The sequence below is a fragment of the Colobus angolensis genome, unplaced genomic scaffold (genome assembly GCF_000951035.1).
Source record: "Colobus angolensis palliatus isolate OR3802 unplaced genomic scaffold, Cang.pa_1.0 Scaffold125, whole genome shotgun sequence".
NCBI classification, from domain to species: Eukaryota; Metazoa; Chordata; class Mammalia; order Primates; family Cercopithecidae; genus Colobus; species Colobus angolensis.
The window spans coordinates 1561177-1580205 of record NW_012113697.1 but is presented as its reverse complement, the minus strand read 5'-3'; the positions used below and the strand labels follow the sequence as shown (position 1 = coordinate 1580205).

The window sequence follows — 19029 nt, the reverse complement described above, 5'->3', positions numbered from 1 at the left end:
GGGCCCTACCCCTGGAACTTCTGAATTCAGTGTGCTGGTATGGGGGCTGAGAATTTTTATTTCTAACAAGTTTCTAGTTGCTGCTGATGCCCCTGGTCCAGGGACCACAGGTTAAGAACCACCAGTTTGCAGAGCTAGAACCAAAAAGAGCTCTAGCCATTAGCATATCTTGAAAATACCTAGAGATTAGGTCATGGGCAGATGATATTATTTGAGATGTACTAATGATATCATTTATATTATTCACAGAGGGGATATCTCTCATCTGGGTTCTTGTCTTAGGGGACGTATATAGTTATAAAGAGCCCTTCTGAGAAAAAAAATGGCCGAAAAGGCTTCCCTTCTTCTGTGGTATTGCCAAGCACTTAATCGTTGAGTCCCTAAAGATGGATCACTTTGGATAGTCACCTTTATAAACTCGTCCCCATAATCGCTTCATCATGCAAGTGTCAACTGGGGACCTACTGTTTGTCAGGCATTGAGAGACACAAACATCACTAAAATCCAGTGAGTGTCCTCAGGAAATCATGTCTCAGGGTCTTTGGGGAGAGGCAGGCAGGTAATCAAATGACTGAGTGATCTAAGAGCTTTAGCAGGGTATCTTCAGAGGGCTGTGGGCTCTCTTAACTTACCCCAAACTGGTCCCAGATGACTTTGGTGAAGAAAGACTACAGAATTAAGTCATGACCAGTTTACTTAAGGAGGAAGTATGCTTTCCGGGAAGAGGGAAGAGCCTGTACAAAGACTTACAGGCCTGAAAGCCAGTGCACAGTGGGGTGGGGACACGCACAAGGATGAGCCACCTATAGAGGAACTCATACTTCATTCCGTGGTGAGAAAGACCCACTGGAGCTTGAGGCAGCATAACAGCAGGGCCATACTTTTAGGATCATTTAACAGTGTGCTGCAGGTTCTCCAAGGTATTGGAAAGTCAGTAAATTGCAGAAGCCTGCCTTTATTGTCCTTCCAATCCTGTGTGCCTCCTCTCACCTCCTACTTCCTCTCCTCCACTTCCTTCTCTCTGCACTAGGGCTCCACCTACCCTAGACCTGCCCCCTCCCACACTCTCTTTGCCCTACCTAGTTAATTTAACATTTTGCCTCTTAAGTAGTGAAATGTCAAACTGATCATCCTTTGAAGAAACAGCTTGTTACCACCAGTGACCCTCCAAGTGGGGAAATGGATGAAGGATACATGTTTGAAGGGAGGCAGGTTGCGCTGAACATACTCCCTTATGAGCCAGGATATCAAATACCCAGCACCAACCTTTAGTCACCCAGTCACTTTGACTGTGGATACTTTTGCAAAAGCCCTTCCTGGGGCTCAGTAGATGGTAGTCAAGATGGAGAGGAAGCAGCTGGGCCAAGATTTGAAATGGAAATCCTGCAACCTCATGTATTGAAGGCCCAACTAACCATCTAGTTTGGAGGAGAGATATTTACAGATTGGTAGATATAAGAAACATTGTGCATTCGAGGCAGCCTGTGGGTCACAGTGCTCCACCAAGCAAGGAAACGCAACATGTCAGGAAGTACCTTTTTCCCTTTGTGGTGTCTGGATCATTTTGTGGTTTTTGTGGTGGCTACGAGGTCACATGAAGAATTCCAGGGGCCTTGAGCACCGAAGAGATTGTGATGCCTTCTCTCTTCCTGCAAAGACATAAAATATAAAATAACTCTAAGGATGTTCCATGGGATTCTGATTTATTTTTTTTTCCCCACAACTACTTTGACTTTTTGAAAAATCAGACAGTGTAAAAGAACTTCTAATTGTTCTAGATGCCCAGTGAGAGGTGTGGGTCCCACGCAGGTGTTTGACCTGCCTGCTTCAGGAATCCAGCACGGGGTGAGTGAGTTAAGATGGGGTGAAGAAAATGACACAGATGAGCAGATGGCCGTTGTAAAAGCTAAGCAAACGTGAATTGTTCTTAATGTTTGCTATTTTATAACTGCACAATGAACTGTAAGCAGCTCAGCTTTTCTCCCCATCACAGTGCCAACAGCTTTCAGTCCAGTGCTTGCTACAAAGAGTGCTGTGCTGCAAAGCGCGGGTCTAGCCCAGAGAACACTCCTTGTGGTCATTCTGTCAGGGAAGTCAGGACTCTGCAGTCCCGCTGCTTCTGTGCACAGGAAGTAACTTCATTTTACAAAGCCCTTCTGTCTATAAAGGTAATCATTACAATGGGATTTTACTTGTGTCCATTTTCCTCTGAGCCTCAGAGTTAGGCCTTTTCCTCTCACCTGCCTAATTATCTTGTCTTAATTCTTTTTTAGTATTCTGCTAACGGCAGAAAACATTAAAAATGCTTCCTAGCTAAAATTCAGGAAAGGCAGAATGAGAGGGTTGCTTTCTGACCCCTGGTCTAGCCAGCTTGTTGTCACAGGAGCTGCAGTACTTGGTTTGATTCTGCACACAGGGAATGGCAATGACAGAAGTGACCTGCTGGAGCCCCAGTGAAGGAGTCCACTCTGAGGAGGTAGCAGAGGGAGGGGACTGCAGATAAGTGCCCAGCCGACATTCCAGCTGCAAGCAGGCCTGGAGCCACACGCATTAGGCCTCTCAGCAGTGTTTATCTCCAGAGACTATTAGTGTATCTCAGAGGCTTTGAGTTAAATCTCCTCCCCCTCCTTCTTGCCAAGGCCCCCTCTTTTCATCACTCCCATATCTTAGAAAGGTTCAGATTCTTTTTCCTGATTTTCCTAAATTTGAATAAATCCCATGTTTTGAGGGTGTGTGGATTGGGCCTCCTTAATGACCATCTTGTAGAGTGGATTTGCAGTTGCCTGTGGCTTGTAATTCAAATGTGTGTTAAGCATTAATTATGTCACCCAACATTTAGTTACAAATGAGGACTTAGAAATGGGCTCTTATCAGGAAGTGACATTGGTCAGATGGATGGTTTTAGTACAAAAAGAGAATGAGATTTTTTACCCTCAGCTGGTAAACTGCAAAATGTTCAGTGCTGTTTCGCTTTATTTACCTCCCTTATTCCTGGATGAGAAAGTGGAGTCAGAGTTAATTTATTCACTCACTCATTCAACAAATATTTATGGAAGGCTTACTAAGTACCAGGTACTGTTTAACCCACGCACTGAACGATTTCCTTTATTATGCTGCCTCAGTTTGAAACCAAGCTTGAAAATGAGTATCTGTGTCTGTGTTCACTTTGTATAAGATTTTACCATAACTAGCCTTAGCACTCTAGATTAAGTTATACTAGCCTTGGAGCTCCAGATTAAGCTACATGATGTTTTTAAAGACAAAATAAGGAACATTTTCATGGGAATATTAGCAAACAAGCAATATTTAGGACACTATATTCTCTTGAAAGACCAAAAAAAAAAAAGAGCTACAAAACAACATGCTAGAAATTATGTTGCAAGCCCCCAGATTGGTGGTATAATTGGAGGCAAACTGGTACCAAGGGCGCTGAGATCTTGTCAGTTGTGCTATGTTGACCATAGTTGATCACAAGCTTTGAGGGGGCTGGGCCAGTGCCTTCCTGAATGAATGATAGATGACGGTGTGGTAGGCCAACCTCTGGTAGACATGTGCCGGGAGCAGAATGCACATGTAACTAGTATTCTTCAATGAATTAATATTTAAGTGATAAGGATGGAAAGACCTTCCAATATGAGCTAAGGGTGTAGGAAGCATTTGAATTTCAGAGAGGATTCACAGGTGCTTGAAATGTCCTTCCAAGGAAATGGCAAGAAGAGAAAAAGGGGAGCACTGTTTTCAGAGTCAGAGCTTTTTTCTTCCTTTACTCCCGTCTTTCTCTCTAAGTGAAACCTCCCCATGACTCTGCCTGGAGGGCGGCAGCACACAATGAGGTGAGGGAGAGGAGAGAATCCAGCGCCCTCCCGCCCACTGAGCCTCTCCATTATTCCTAAGCTACTAGCAAAGAATTCTTCAAGGGCAAGCAGTTATTGCCCACTCTATTTCCTATTTTCAGGGACTTTTAATCTTCCCTTTTGTCGCCTGTGCAGTTGATAAACTGGCCCCACATCCTCTTCCCTTTATCTGCAGCACCATAGAAGTCTATTGCACTGTTGAGGCTGATCTGTTTCACAAGCTCCTTTGTGTTGCCCCTCAAAAGAAAGGCTTTGAAATCTGTGACCATGAAGCTCTGGGTTTGGTTTTGCTTCCCCAGCTAGCCCCCAGTCTACATAACCACATAACCCTGAAAGCACAAATAGAGCCGGTCATGGAGCAGACGCGCTACCGTGGGCCCCATCGAGAGGAGCCTATTGTACTGGCGAGAGAAGACCTCCCAAACCCAGCACCAAGGTTCACTGGAGCTAGGGCTCTTTATCCTTTGCAAGGCCATGCGTGGATAGTGAGTGACAATGGGTTTGGGGGGTGGGGTGGGAAGGTGCCCACTGGGCAGTCAGAGAAAGCAAGCCGAAACCGATGAACTCCATTCCACAAGGAATTTCCTCACAGAGTCAGCTCCAGCTTGAGGATTTTTGTCTCCCTTCCATTCAGATACCACTGAGCTGGAATTGCCTCAGTTTTGCCAGCAAAGTGATGGAGGCGTGCCGTGGACAAGAGCCTTTCCGAACGATGGACGGGCGGAAACGATTGCGGTTCTCCTCCAGCCTGTACGCCGTGGGATGTGTGATAGAAGTCTCAAGAGAATGTAAAAATACACACATTTTCAGCGAGCCATCAGGAAGACGTTAATGAGCCCTGCCCCACCTAACACAGCCCTCTAATCAGAGCCAGGTGCCCCAGGACGAGGGTTCCCTCCAGCTGTTCTCACACACAGTACTGCACACGTGCCCTTCTCCATTTTCTGTGTAAGGAGAGAAGTAATGATGCCCCACACACCTGGACATCCTGTGGCGTTGCCTTTGCAGTGGGGTTTCAGCCCCGTGTTCTCAGGAAGCTGCCGTGCTCTGGACAACCATGTCTACAGATATGCCACCTAGATTTGCAGAATTTTCTGTGTTCATAGACTAGCAAGTAATCGATTAACAGAAAAGAAGTGGACGTTTCTTTCAAATGTGATGAAACCAAATATGTACAGAGATTGTGCAGGGTTAGGCAGGAAAATGGGAAGATACGGTTAAAAGAAGTCAAAAACACATGGTTTTTGTGAATGGATTGAAACTCAGAGACCAATTTTAGATCTCAGTTTATAAATTCTTCCAGGAAGCCTTCCCTGACGTCTCAAGGCTGAATTAAGTGTTCTCCTGCCCTGCACTAAGTAACATTCACCATGGACTGTAATCCCTTTGTGTTGTCTTTCTCCCTGGCCAGACATCAGCAGAGGACTTTGAAAACAGACGGTCCTATATCTAGGGGCATACAGTCCGGATTTGTTGTCATAGATGACAGACCCAATAAAAATGGACTGCTTTAGGAGCTTGAGGCAGAGGAGATGAGTGGAATACTTATCTTGAAGGAAGGTGAGGTCTTTGAATTAGTCCACTGAGTGCTTTATGTTTACTCCACAAGGAAGGTGGGTTCCACCACAGCCCCGGCACTAATTCAAGTCTTCCTGTTCTAGTTCACCTTATCTTGATGAAGAGAGTAATTAGTTTTCATCTTTTATAGGAGGAGAGGCAGTTGAAGCATATCAAGTAAAACTGTGTGTGGGTGGTGGTTTTCTGATTACAATCCATTAAGGCCAGGCTGTGATTTCCAAATCTCCTTCATTTGTGACATGAGCCAAACCCACACCCAATTTCCTCTTACAGAAAACAGCATGCTACTCTCAGGAAAATGATTTCTTTAATTATGTTTATTTTAAGCAGAAGCATTACTGAAAAAGTGTATTGAGCAAAACAAAATACTTCAGTTGACACACACAAGGAAAGGAGGGCTTTTGAGAAAGACAAGGAAAATCCCACATTTGGAGCTGGTGTTTTAGCCATTTTCCAGTTGACGTTGCTCCTTCTGAGCCATTTCTAGAGCAAAGCAGACACTGAGCTCTGAATGATCCAATCCCTCCCCCCATTTCTAAGTTATCACTGATGTTGTTTTTCTTGAAAGACACTTCCCCCTGTGCTTGTGGCTGTCACAACTGCAAACTCTTTGAACCTGAGACAGCTTGTGAGCTGGGGCTGGGCTTCTCTGTACATTGTGTTCAAAGTCTCAGCATGACCCTGCGCCCCAAGACTCTAACAACGCTTCCTCTTACCAGTCACTTTATTTTCCATCAAAATATAAAGAAGTCTACTTGCATCACCCTGTTTACTCCGTCAGTTGCACCTGAGCATTCCAACCTTTCCTCTGTCCTTTTGAATTCCCTAGCAGTACTCACTGCCAAGTGAATGCCATCTGGTTGATGGTTTTGTTGTTAAAACAGATCTCTCTCTTTTTTTTTAAGGTACTAGAAAATGCTTCTGCAATTTTTTTCTTTCAGCAAGCCTTCCTCTACCCACAGCATCCAACAGTCCATTGATGTGGGAACGTCACTAATTTGAGTCTCTATGTGGCAACAACTTTTTTTTTTTTTTTTTTTTTTTTTTTTTTTAAGAATTGGTGTCTTGCTCTGTCACCCAGGCTGGAGTACAGTGGTGCAGTCATAGCTCACTGCAGCCTAGAACTCCCAGGCTCAAGCAATCCTCCCTCTTCAGACTCCCAAGTAGGTCGGACTATAGGCATGTGGTCCCTTGCCTAATTTTTTTGTAGAGATGAGGTCTTGCTATGTTGCCCCAGATAACCAATCACATTCTAACAGAAGGTGCTAATATCTTGTGCCAGTAGTACTGAATATCATCAGGCAAATTAATCTTTCTCATCTATAAGATGGTGATAGTGATACCTATAGGTGGGGTTGTTGTAAAGATTAGAAAGCATATGTGTAGCTGCCTGGCACATGACAGCCACAGGCATTTCAACTGAGATGTCTATTATGTACCTCAAAGTTAAAATAGTCAAAAATAAAACTGATCGTGTCTCTACCATGAGCACACTCACCAGTGTCTGTCCTAGGGTTCTCCACCTGAATAACCCCCCTCTGCCATCCCCTCTGTCTCTCGACCCCCAGCCTGTTCTCCCCCTGCGCTGGGGGAAGACCCCCCCTCCTTATCTTGATTTCCAGATGCCTTCCCAGCCCCTTCTTGTAACTCTCCCTTCCTCATTCCAGCCTCCATGCTGTCCCACAGGCCTACTGGGACCTTTCCCAGCATCTGATAGAGTTCTGCTTGCCATTAGTTGAGTCATGGCTTAAATATCACCTATGGAAAGGCTTTCCCCGAGCACTCAGTCTCAAGTCACCCCCATTGCATTACCCTGTTTTGAGTCTAGTCTCAAAATAGCGATCAGCACTGTTACTTATGTTTATGTCCATCTCCCTCTAGACTTTAAGCAGGACTTTGTCTTGATTGCCACTGCCTTTCTAGCACCCGGAATTGTGCCTATGTGTGAGACACCTGTCAACTGTTTACCAGGTTAATGGATTCAATAAATAGTAGCTGCTCCTATTATCAGCGTTAAAATTAAATTATATATATATATATATATCTTAGTTCATGCAAACACACTCAACTATATATACGTGTGTGTGTGTGTGTGTGTGTGTGTATAAAATTTAAAGTTAAAAATGAATTTGGGGGATTTGACAGTAACCCTACTGAAATAGGGACCCTAAAATCAGGTCTTTGTTATATTTCCTCCCATACTGGAAGACTGAAAAGGGGTTGACTGACTTATGGAAGCCACAGAAAACTATTCATGGATATAAAAGGAAGCCCTCATCCCTCTTAAATCATCTGTACCCACACAAATTCCACTTGGTAAGCTACAACTGCCCTGCCTGATAAACGTAACTCAGAAATGATTAAGTTTCTCTCCAGAACAATGTGCATTAAAAATCCTCCTCCTTTCTTTTAGATGACTTGCAAAGCCTGCCCCTAGTGTCACTCTGCATTCTCCGCTGTTGAGGAATACAGATCAGAGATTAAAGGAGGAGCTGGTTCCTTCTCATGCTCATTGGCATTTGCACAAACAGGGGCCCCTCAGTGGCTTATAGCCTCAGACTTATTTTCTGAAGTATTCTGCATTATGTAAAGTGCTCTGCCTCCTGGTGAGTTCTGCCTAGCAATAGCCCCTAGCTCCCTTTTTCTGAATATTCCCACAGACCAGAGGCTTAAAAGATCCTCATTACCTGAAATAGGACTGTGGTTACAAATCCTCAACCTCTTCTCCCCTGGGCCGGATGGCGCTTTCCAGGGTAGATGACACAGTGGGTTGGTGAACTCTCAATTCTCTGCCAGGGACCCCATGGAGAAGGCAGTTCCAAAGAAGGGGAAGGAGAAGGTAGACAGAATCCTACAGTTTGCCTGACTGGTTCCCAAGCCAGTGTTGGGAAACAGTGATCTTGGGGATAACTTAGAGTAAATCCACTTTTTTTCCACATTGGCTCCCATGATGAGTTTGGGCGCACTTTACTACAATATTATTACTTACTTTCTATGTTCTGATGCCTGGAGATTCACAGGTAAGTGAACCTACCCTAAGAAGTTCACCTCAGGTAGGAAATGCAGACATATAAATGTCTGCCTGGATTACTCAGGAAAAGACGCTCACAGTTGCTTATCATAGACCATACCCACACTCTGGCTGCCAGACCCTCTTTGTGACTTTCCCCTTAGATATCCCAAAGGCATCTCAGACTGAACACACCCAAGGCTGCACTTACGACCTCCTCTCCTCTTCTTCCCTGCTTGTCTCAATGAGTAGCATCTCCATGGACCCATAAGCCCAGGACTTGCTGTTAATACCTCCTCCCTGTCTCCTCCCCTCCTTACTTACACTGCACACACATCCTGTCCCTTTGCCTCCCAAATTCCTTCCAAATTCATCTTCTTGGCATCTCTACTGTCACCATCCTGATCCTAAATACTGTCATCCTTCATCCCCTCACTCCTCGTCTCCTGATTGGTCCTTCCATACCTGCTTTAGGCCCCTCCAGTGTGTCCTTCACAAATAGGATCACTTAGCACTGGTGCCCCTCCCCTCACCCCCTACACACATAGGTGCACACACTCACACACGCAGGCACACATGCTCAGCATTCATACACATTAAGATCCTTCCGTGGCTTTCTGTTGCTTTTAGAATAGCAAAGTCAAGGCCGAGTGCAGTGACTCATGCCTGTAATCTCTGTACTTTGAGAGGCTGAGGCAGGAGGATTGCTTGGAGCCAGGAGTTCAAGGCCAGCCTGGGCAACATGGTGAGACCCCATCTCTACAAAAAATTGTTTTAAAAAGTTTTCTGAGTTTGGTGGCGTGCACCTATCGTGCCAGCTATTCAGGAGGCTGAGATAGGAGGATGACGTGAGCCCAAGAGACCGAGGCTGCAGTGAGCTGAGACCATGCCACTGCACTCCAGCCAGCCTTGTCCTGAAGAACTTTCCCTGTCATTCTCAGCACTCCAGCCAGGCCACACCATCTTCCTTTTCTTCATCATGCAGTAAACTTGACTTTTTTAACATATATAGTTCTGTGACTCCTAACACGTGTTAATCTTTTTTTTTACACCACCCACACCTCAAACCTTCCAGCCCCAAGGCCTCTATGAATACTGTCCCCTCCACTAGCCCTGACTTGACAAGGTCACCACTCTCTGCAGCTCAGCTCAGACATTCCTTCCTCAGAGAAGCCGCCTCTGGTCCCCCAGACTCAGTCAGCTCCTGTTGTGTGTCTTCACTGCACCATGCTCTTCTCCTCACTGCATTTGGAGTGGTGACTTTAGAGTGACTAGTGTGGCTCTTGATGTCCACCTCCTTGACCGAAGGGTCTACTCAGTGCAGGCAGGAGCACGTGTGGATTGTTGCTCGCCATGGTATCCCCAGCACCTAGCACAGTGCTTACCCCATAGTAGGCGCCCAGGGAGCATTTTTGGCGTGAGTACTCAATCACCCTGATTGGCACAGGAACAGCCAACTCTTGCCTTCCAGCCCCCACCCTGCTGCCTGTCCTTAGGTGGCTTTGTGCGTGTCATAGGACCCTGGCCTAAAAATCAAGCAGCCTTGTTTTGAATTGCCTTTCCACCTCTTTTTGGAGAACTTGACATTGTCTGATTTTTTTTTTTCAATGAAGATTATGAATCTACCTCAAAATCCAATGGTCAGGATTAAATGGGGCAAACTATGAGAGTAGGGTCTGTCATGTAATAGGAGCTCAGCGAACAGCAGCCTTCATTCCACACAGGTGGGTACTGGGGAGACTGTTCCAGAGAAAGGGGCAAAATGGTGCTCAGGGTATTATGTCCTTGTTGAAAACTTACAAAGCCATGGACAAGTTATCATGGTACTCTGGGACCGTTTTGCCTTTATGACTCATTTTATTTAGCACATGTGGTTTTCACAACTCCTGCTTGTGCCATTGTGCCAGGCTCTGGGGGATGGTGAGAGGAATGTGGCAGGCATATGCCTTGGAAGCCCTGGTGAAACAGGTAAACAGATCAGAGCCAGGGTGTGACAAACTCGCCTGCAGGTACATCCAGCTCTGTCAGTGCTGAGCTGGGAGCGCTAACAGCCCTGGGAAGGGAGCCAGGGTTCCTGGAACAGGCAGAGCTAACTCGCAGCATCCTCCAGGTTACAGCACTGCTTCCACCTGCCTGAAGCCACATACCCGGGTCCCAGCGGGCGGAAATGGAGCTCAGCGCTCTAGCACAGAGGTTGCACCCAGAGGTAGTACCGAAGTAGATACTGAATTCCCTACAAGTGTTTGCCCATGTGTAGGGGCTTCTTTCCTCCCCACAATGTGGGAGGCATGAGGGGCACCAGGTGGGCAGGAGCCACCGATGCTAAGGGTTCTGCAGCGCAGGCAGCCCCCCCTGTGAAGCAGGGTCTGAGCCAAACCCCACAGCCGCTTGCCCCCAGGCACACAGGCACCCCCAGGTGAGAAAGGAGGCATCTTAGCTCATTGGCTGCCCCACCAGCCTGATGTAGGCACCTGTCTCCCAGCCACCCTGTGATGTAGGCAGGCAGCACGATGAGAGCACAGGGTGGCAGAGCTTCTGAGGTGCCAGGCAGGCTGTCCCAGGAGAGGAAACCATTCTTTGGAAATCTCTGGTGATGACTGCCTTTGTCTCCCTCTCCTGCCCTGACTCCAACACAGGTGCATTTCTCCTGGGAGGAATCCTCTACTCCTGGCAGTTTCCTCATTTCAACGCCCTCAGCTGGGGCCTCCGTGAAGACTACTCCCGGGGCGGCTACTGCATGATGTCGGTCACCCATCCGGGCCTGTGCCGGCGCGTGGCGCTGCGCCACTGCCTGGCCCTGATCGTGCTGTCCGCAGCAGCCCCTGTCTTGGACGTCACCACGTGGACCTTCCCCTTCGTGGCCCTTCCCATCAACGCATACATCTCCTACCTCGGCTTCCGCTTCTACGTGGACGCAGACCGCAGGAGCTCGCGGAAACTGTTCTTCTGCAGCCTGTGGCACCTGCCGCTGCTGCTGCTGCTCATGCTCACCTGCAAGCGGCGGCGCGGGGACGGGGACGCGGCGCCCCCTCCCAGCTGAACGCATGGGGACGCCCACCACTCCTTTCCCTCCGCTGCCAGGCGAGCATGTTGTGGTAATTCTGGATCACAAGAAGAGAAAATGCTGGGTTTAGAACAAGATTATAAACGAATTTGGTGCTCAGTGATCATTTGACGGTTTTTTTTCAGAATAATACTCAAAATGTTCCCCAAATAAGAAATGCATCAGCTCAGTGAACACAAAAAAGGAATATTTTTCCCTTTGAGGGACTTTATATATAATTTCTCCTCCATCCCCACCCTCCATTCTGTTTCTTCTTCCTCACATGGGTATACACATACACACTTCCTCCTTACCCCCACACCACACACACACTCCACCTGCCCAGCGGAGTGGCACTTTGTGGCCGGACAGCGTGAACCTCATCATCTGCTGTCTGTAGTTGTGTGAGCTCAGGTTCCTCAAGGGCCTCGTGGCACCCCCTTCCTGGTGACTGAGCCAGGGCCTGCATTTTTGATTTTCCCTTTGATTTTTGATTTTCCCATTTTTGATTTACCCCACACATTCTCAGCCATAGCCCTTCTAACAATGCCAATAGCTAGGACCTGGCTGCTGTGCACTGGGACTGGGGATTCCACACGCTTGCCTAGGGAGTCTCAAGCTGGACTGCCAGCCCCTGTCTTCCCTTCACCCCCATTGCGTATGAGCATTTCAGAACTCCAAGGAGTCACAGGCATCTTTATAGTTCACATTAACATACACTATTGGAAGTATTTCCTTCTAAAAGGGTAGCCCTGGACTTAATACCAACCGGATACCTCTGGTCCCCACCCCATTACTGTACCTCCGTAGCCACTACCGTGGGTCGCCACTGCTCTGCTACACAGCACAGTTTTTTCAAGGCTGTATTGAGAAGGGAAGTTAGGAATAAGGGTGTGCTGGGCTAACCAGGCCACAGAGCTCACATTCCTGTCCCTTGGGTGAAAAATACATGTCCATCCTGATATCTCTTGAATTCAGAAGTTAGCCTCCACATGTGCAATGGCTTTAAGAGCCAGAAGACGGGTTCTGGGAATTTTGCAAGTTATCCTGTGGTCAGGTGTGACCTCAGGTACCAAACACAGCTACCTGTAGCTCTTTGGTCCTTTGTACTCCCACGGGTCTGCAGAGTCCCATCTGCCCAAAGGTCTTGAAGCTTGACAGGATGTTTTCATTACTCAGTCTCCCAGGGCGCTGATGGTCTGTAGGGATTCATTGGTCGGAGTGGGAGAGTTGGACAGCATTTAAACAGAGTTCTCTCAAAAATGTCTCAAGGGATTGTAGGTAGATAACATACATCACTGATTCCACTCATCTGAAATCTTCCCTCTTGGCTGCCCCCAGGTTGTTTACTGTGGAGAACAATGCATAGGAATGTCCAGAAAAAGCCTCTACAACTTGTTACAGCCTTCACGCTTGTACAATTCATGGATTCTCTTTTCCTTCCACAATAAAACGGTATACAAGAACAGGAGTGTGTGTGGCGTCATTGGAAGTAATCATCCTGTGCCGAGTTCACACAGTTCCTGGTAGAGCTGACAACACTTGATCACGCCTTCAAGGGCTGGCAGAGGGCGTGTGGGGAGGTTGGTTTTGTTTTGTAAATTTACAAATTGTAGTTGTGTATATTTATGAGGTAAAAAGTGATGTTATGATTTATGAAGACAATTGGAATAATGAAATCAAGCTGATGAATGTATTCATTACCTCAGACACTTATTTTTGTGGTAAGAACATTTTTAATGTACTCAGTAATTTTGAAATTATAATACATTATTTACTGCATTCATACAGCGTGTGATGTATGTCAAAGGGAGGAGACATAATCGTCCTAAACTGACTTTGTACCCTTTCACCATCTTGTCCCCATTCCGTTCAACTCCTGGCCTCTCTAACCACCATTCTATTGTCTTCTTCAAGTCTGATTATTCTGGATTCCACATATAAGTGCGAACATGCAATATTTATCTTTCTGTGCCTTATTAAGTTGAGAACTTTCACCTTTTCACTTAAGAGCAGCACTTTCTGGCTTCTCTGACATCTGTGGATTGCCAACATCACTACTCTTGCACTGTGAAGCCATGATTAAGCAAAATAAAGGTTACTGAGCACAAGCTCTGCAATGCCATCACAGTCGGATTTGATAACTGAGTTGGCTGCTAAGTGACTCATGGGTGGGACGGTATCCAGCATGGATCTGCTGGACAAAGAGAGAATTCAGGTCCTGAGCAGGTGATGCTAGATTGCATCACACTACTAAGTACAACACACAATCTAAAACTTACGAAATGTTTATTTCTGTAATTTTCTATTTACTATTTTTGGACCTTGCTTGACCATGGGTAACTGAAACAGTGAAAAGAGAAACCACGGATAAGGGAGAACTGCTGTAGCTATCTGCCTGCCTGGAGAAATGAGAGCAATATACCTGCTTCTTGTTTGTTGGAAACCCAAACATAATTGACCTCCTGGACAGATTACACTTTTTAGCATCTTTTGACCACTATTTCCTAACTGCAAGATGTGAAGATATGCTCTGGATCAAAGAGGCTCTTGTGCACTTACTAATTCAGAGTCCATCACTCAGTGGCTGGACTCCGCCATGCACGTCACAGAGCATCTGAGAGGCAAGGTATCCACCAGCGTGGAACAACTCTGTGCTTGCATTCTGATCATGCCTCATGCCTCACACTTCAGCTTGCATGACGCCACCCACTTGAGCCCTCTGAAAATCCCGTCTGACCACTGCTCACCTCCTCTGCCACCACCAGGTTGGTTGAACCACCCGTCTATCTGAGACACATGCCTGCAAGACATGCCTGCAGTTTATTTTCCTCTTTGCCCCAGCCTTGTCTGTTTTTCACACGGCAGCCAGCATCATCCCTCTAAGCTACAGGGCAGATCCTGCTATTCCCATCCTCCACCCTGTAATTGCTTCCCTACTTGGTCCCGTGCCATCTGGTCCCATGCCATCTGGTCCTGCTCCCCTCTCTGATCTTGGAAATACCTTCTTGCCACACCTACTGTCCTGCCTACAGATCTCCATGCTTTTCCTCAGTACTCAAGCACACCTGCTGTGGTGTATTCATATTGATAACTCCCATTCCCTCTGCAATGCAAATCTCATTTCATTGAGATGACACCTCCTTAGAGAGGCCTTTTTTGGCCACCTGACCAAATAGCACTCCTGTCCCCACCCCCAGTGCTTATTACCTCCTTGCTGTGCTTTGCTTTTTCTTTTTTTTTTTCTTTTTTCTTTTTTTTTTTGAGATGGAGTCTCATTCTATTGCCCAGGCTGGAGTGCAATGGTGCGATCTTGGCTTACTTCAACCTTCGCCTCCTGGGTTCAAGCGATTCTCCTGCCTCAGCCTTCCGAGTAGCTGGGATTACAGGCACCATCTTGCCCGGGTAATTTTGTATTTTAGTAGAGATGGGGTTTCGCCATGTTGGTCAGACTAGTCTCGAACTCCTGACCTCAGTTAACACTACTTCATGTTCTATGTCTATTTACATATCTCATTATTTAATGACTGTCTTCCCTGGAGAATAAGTTCCGTGAAGGCAAGGACTGTATCTTTGCATCACTTTATCTCCTGCTTCTAGAACAATGCTTAGCACAGGGTAGGTGCTCAATAAATGCCTTTTCCTGAAATGAAAGAATAACTCCATCTGGGTTGTATGAGGTCCCTGTGGTCAGAGGGAAACGGCCTGTTAGCCTGAGATAAAGAATGAATGGATTTGGAAAGGTATTGAAGACATGTGGTTCCATGAGAAAAGATGGCTTCCACATAGTCCTTATCTGGCTGGTGCGATCACTCTTCCCACTCCTGACTTCAGGACTCTGTCCCCAGGCTGCACCAACCAGAATGCACTCCACTGCCTCCAGGCCACCACCCCACAGCTTCTACTTGTTTCTGGAATTGCATTTTCTAACTTCAAACTTCCACCCCACCCTGCTACGGCCATTCCTGACATATTCATTTCCCATAGCACCTACTAATATGTGACATACACATTTCACTTACTTGTTACTGACTACTGGCCACCACCCCTGAACTGTAAACTCAGTAGGGCAGAAATGTCTGTTTCTCACTGCTGTGTCCACAGGCACCTAGAACAGAAGACAATCCATAAGTGATCATGTGATGGGTGCTTCATCAATGATGAAAGGAATGAACGAGTACCTTTTATGGCATGGTGGGAGGTGGAGATGGTGGGAGCACTTGAAGGTGGAGGAGATTGGTACATGCCTGCCCCTTGTGACTGAATCTGGAACAGGTGTACCCTTCTGCCTGCTTTGTTAAGAAAACTGCCAAAGTTGAACAAAGGCAAGTGACTATTTCTTCCTAGTTTGACTCATTCATCAATTTTCATCATTTTCTGTATCTTCAGGGGTACCCGGACTTAACTACTGAAGGGGTGGCCTGCCCCTCCACACCTGTGGGTGTTTCTCGTTAGGTGGAATCAGAGACTTGAGAAAAGAAATGAGGTAGAGACAAAGTATAGAGAAAGAAAAAGTGGGCCCAGGGGACCGGTGCTCAGCATACAGAGGACCCTCAGTATTTATTGATCATTATCTTTACCATCAAAGAAAAAGGGAAGTGGCAGGATAATAGGATCATAGTAGGGAGAAGGTCAGCAGTAAGACATGAATAAATATCTCTGTGACATGAATAAGTTTAAGGGAAGGTGCTGTGCCTTGATATGCATGTGCAAACATCTCCATAAACCTTTTTAGTGCATAAAGAGCAGCATTGCCGCTGGCACGTCCCACCTTCAGCCCTAAGGCAGTTTTCTCCTTTCTCAGTAAACAGAACATACAATGGATTTTACACCGAGATGTTCCATTGCCCAGGGACGGGCAGGAGACAGATGCTTTTCTCTATCTCAACTGCCCAGAAGCCCTCTTTCCTCTTGTACTAGTCCTCCTCAGCACAGACCCTTCACGGGTGTCAGGCTGGGGGACGATCAGGTCTTTCCCTTCCCATGAGGCCATATTTCAGACTATCACATGGGGAGAAACCTTGGACAATACCTAGCTTTCCTAGGCAGAGGTCCCTGCAACCTTTGGCAGTGTACGTGTCCCTGGGTACTTGAGATTAAGAGAATGGTGATGACTTTTCACAAGCATACTGCCTTCAGGCACTTGTTTAACAAAGCACACCCTGCACACCCCAAATCTGTTAAACCTTGAGTCACCACAGCACATGTCTCTTGCAAGGACAAGGTTGGGGGTGGGGTCACAGATTCACAGCATCTCAAATACAGAACAAAATGGAGTCTCTTATGTCTACTTCTTTCTATATAGACACAGTAACAGTCTGATCTTTCTTTTCCCCACAACTACTTAGTAACAAAGAGTTTTCAGCCCAGTAAATTAAGTTGGATTCTTGACCAATATTTTTACTTTTTAAATGCATTCGCAGAGAATCTAGTGTCTGTCTCCATCTTCATCCCTCATCATCTGCCACTAAAGGCTTTGCTTTAACTCACTTCCACCAGATAGGAGCTCAGGCGTCACCTCCTGAGCATCAGCGTCATGCATCCAGGTCACCATAAATGAGGGAACCCCTCCAGGTTTATAAATTGGGGACCTGCCTGTGAAGTAGAAGCCAAGACAATGAGGACTCCCAGATGCAGAGAAGGTCAAGAGGGCAGGTGGACCCCATTCAGGGAAAGAGGGTGCGGTTCCAGGGTCGTGAGAAAAGCCTCACCAGCCGGCAGCCAGGGGGCGCTGCAGGGTGGGGCGCTGTGAAGCTGCTGTTGGCTGAGGGCACCCCACTCAGCAAAACGGGGCCAGACCCGGAGATTCAGGAGAGGGTGGGGCGAGGACCGCACAGGGCACAGTGGGCGAGGCAAAGCAAAGTTCTTGGTTGAGTAACCCCACTCCGCCCCATCCCAAACGTCCAAAGAGAGGCAAGGTGACCGAGACAATCTGAAGATGAGCCTGACACACCAAACAAGGTCCTCAGCCCTCTGCAGCTTCAACAAACAGAGAAAGCAAGAAGCCAGGAACCAAAACAGAGACCCACGGAGAGGACAGCCACCTTCCGCCCACCAGCCAGCAATCCTGTGCCCACTGAGCACGAGGTTGTGAGTGAGGCCTCGTGTCGGGGAGTGAGATGCACCCGAATATTCCCAGCCCGCAGGAGCACACTCCGGAGGTTTCCCGGAGAGGCAGTGCAGCCATGAGGTGAGAGTAAAAGGAGCCTTCCCCTGCCTCCCACCCCCAACCCCCGTTCCTAACCTAGAATCCTCCAACCTCGCCTGTGCCACTCTCAGGACCCGCCACCTGACTTACGGCTGCCTTTGTGCAGCCTGGCTGGGGGCTTCTCAACATCTGCTTCTCCATGATCCTGACTCTTGTGTCCCTTGATCTGGCTCTCAGGGTCCTTCCTTCCGGGCTCCATCTCTGTCACAGGGCTGGTCTGGCCATAGGCCCTGACTCTAAGGGGACTTGAGCCAAACCGAGCACTCAGCCCAGCCCGTGACTTTTTTTTTATGGGATATTCTAGCGTCTACGCATCACCGCAGTTGTGTTTCTGTGTCTCAAAGGAAATAGTTCAGCATAAGTGATTGGTCATTAGGCCAAACACTAGTGGGGGAGTGGGGAGGAGAGAAGGCACTTCAAGCAGAGAGCAGGGTGAGCAAAGGCCCAGGGCGAAGGGGCATCGAGTGTTTGGGGAGCGTTCACAGTTCTGCATGGCTGGAGTGTAGGGGCCAGGAGGAGCTGGAGGATGAGGTTAAAGAGAGAAGTGGAGGGATCAGATCTGGCCAACTTTATGTTTGCCCAACTAAGTTGTCTAGACTTTACCCTAAGGGCAATAAGGAACCATTGAAGAGTAAAGCTAGAAAGCAGCATGATCGTGTTTGTGCTTTAGAAAGAAAATCCAGGCCACAGAGTAGAAGGTGGATGGGAAGAACTGGGAAGACCAGGGGAGCAATAATGGGTCTGAATCTGGGCAGATGAGGGAGAGGGAGAGCAGAGGAAACTCTGCAGGGTTGATTGGGGTGAGAGAAGATCCTGGGATATTCCTGGGGTCCCAGCTTGAGGACAAGGTAGTGCCTTCGCTCAAGGGGACTACCCCTTGCATTTCTCATGTCCCCTTTTCTCCCTTTGCCTGTGGTCACCAGTATCTCAATTGCTGGTCTCAGCTCTAGTGGAAGACCCAGGCTGCCTCAGCCTGGCCCCCACCCCCTCACGCTCACATAATCCTGCCTCCCCCAACACTGCAGACTCCAGGCCACCCAAGCCTCTGCCTGGAATCTCCCCACTGCCTGGCACTTGGGAAATAGCTTCCCTGGACAGTCCCAGCTGCAGTCTCCTGCTGTGGTGTGGTGTGCTGAACGACCAACTCATTGAAGACAAGGTGCATTGCCTTTGCTCTAACAGAATGGCCCCACGGTTCCCCTCAGTCAACTGCCTCTGCCTGGAAGATGCTCAAAGCAGGAACTCCTCCAATTTTTCTCTCCATCCAAGTCTCCCCAACCTGAATAACCCACCAACCTATTCAGTCAGAGGGTCTGAATTCATTTGACAAAAAGGA

General features: G+C 47.4%; 1 protein-coding gene across 1 annotated transcript in view; it reads left to right on the top strand.

Annotated features, from left to right (window-relative positions):
• Window positions 1-11952, top strand: part of LOC105505410 (protoheme IX farnesyltransferase, mitochondrial) — a 138992-nt gene extending 127040 nt beyond the window's left edge. The window contains exon 7 of the mRNA XM_011933235.1: window positions 11079-11952. Coding sequence (XP_011788625.1) covers window positions 11079-11482 — 404 coding nt within the window. The 3' untranslated portion in view covers window positions 11483-11952. The remainder of the gene's footprint in view (window positions 1-11078) is intronic.
• The last annotated feature ends 7077 nt before the right edge of the window (window positions 11953-19029 follow it).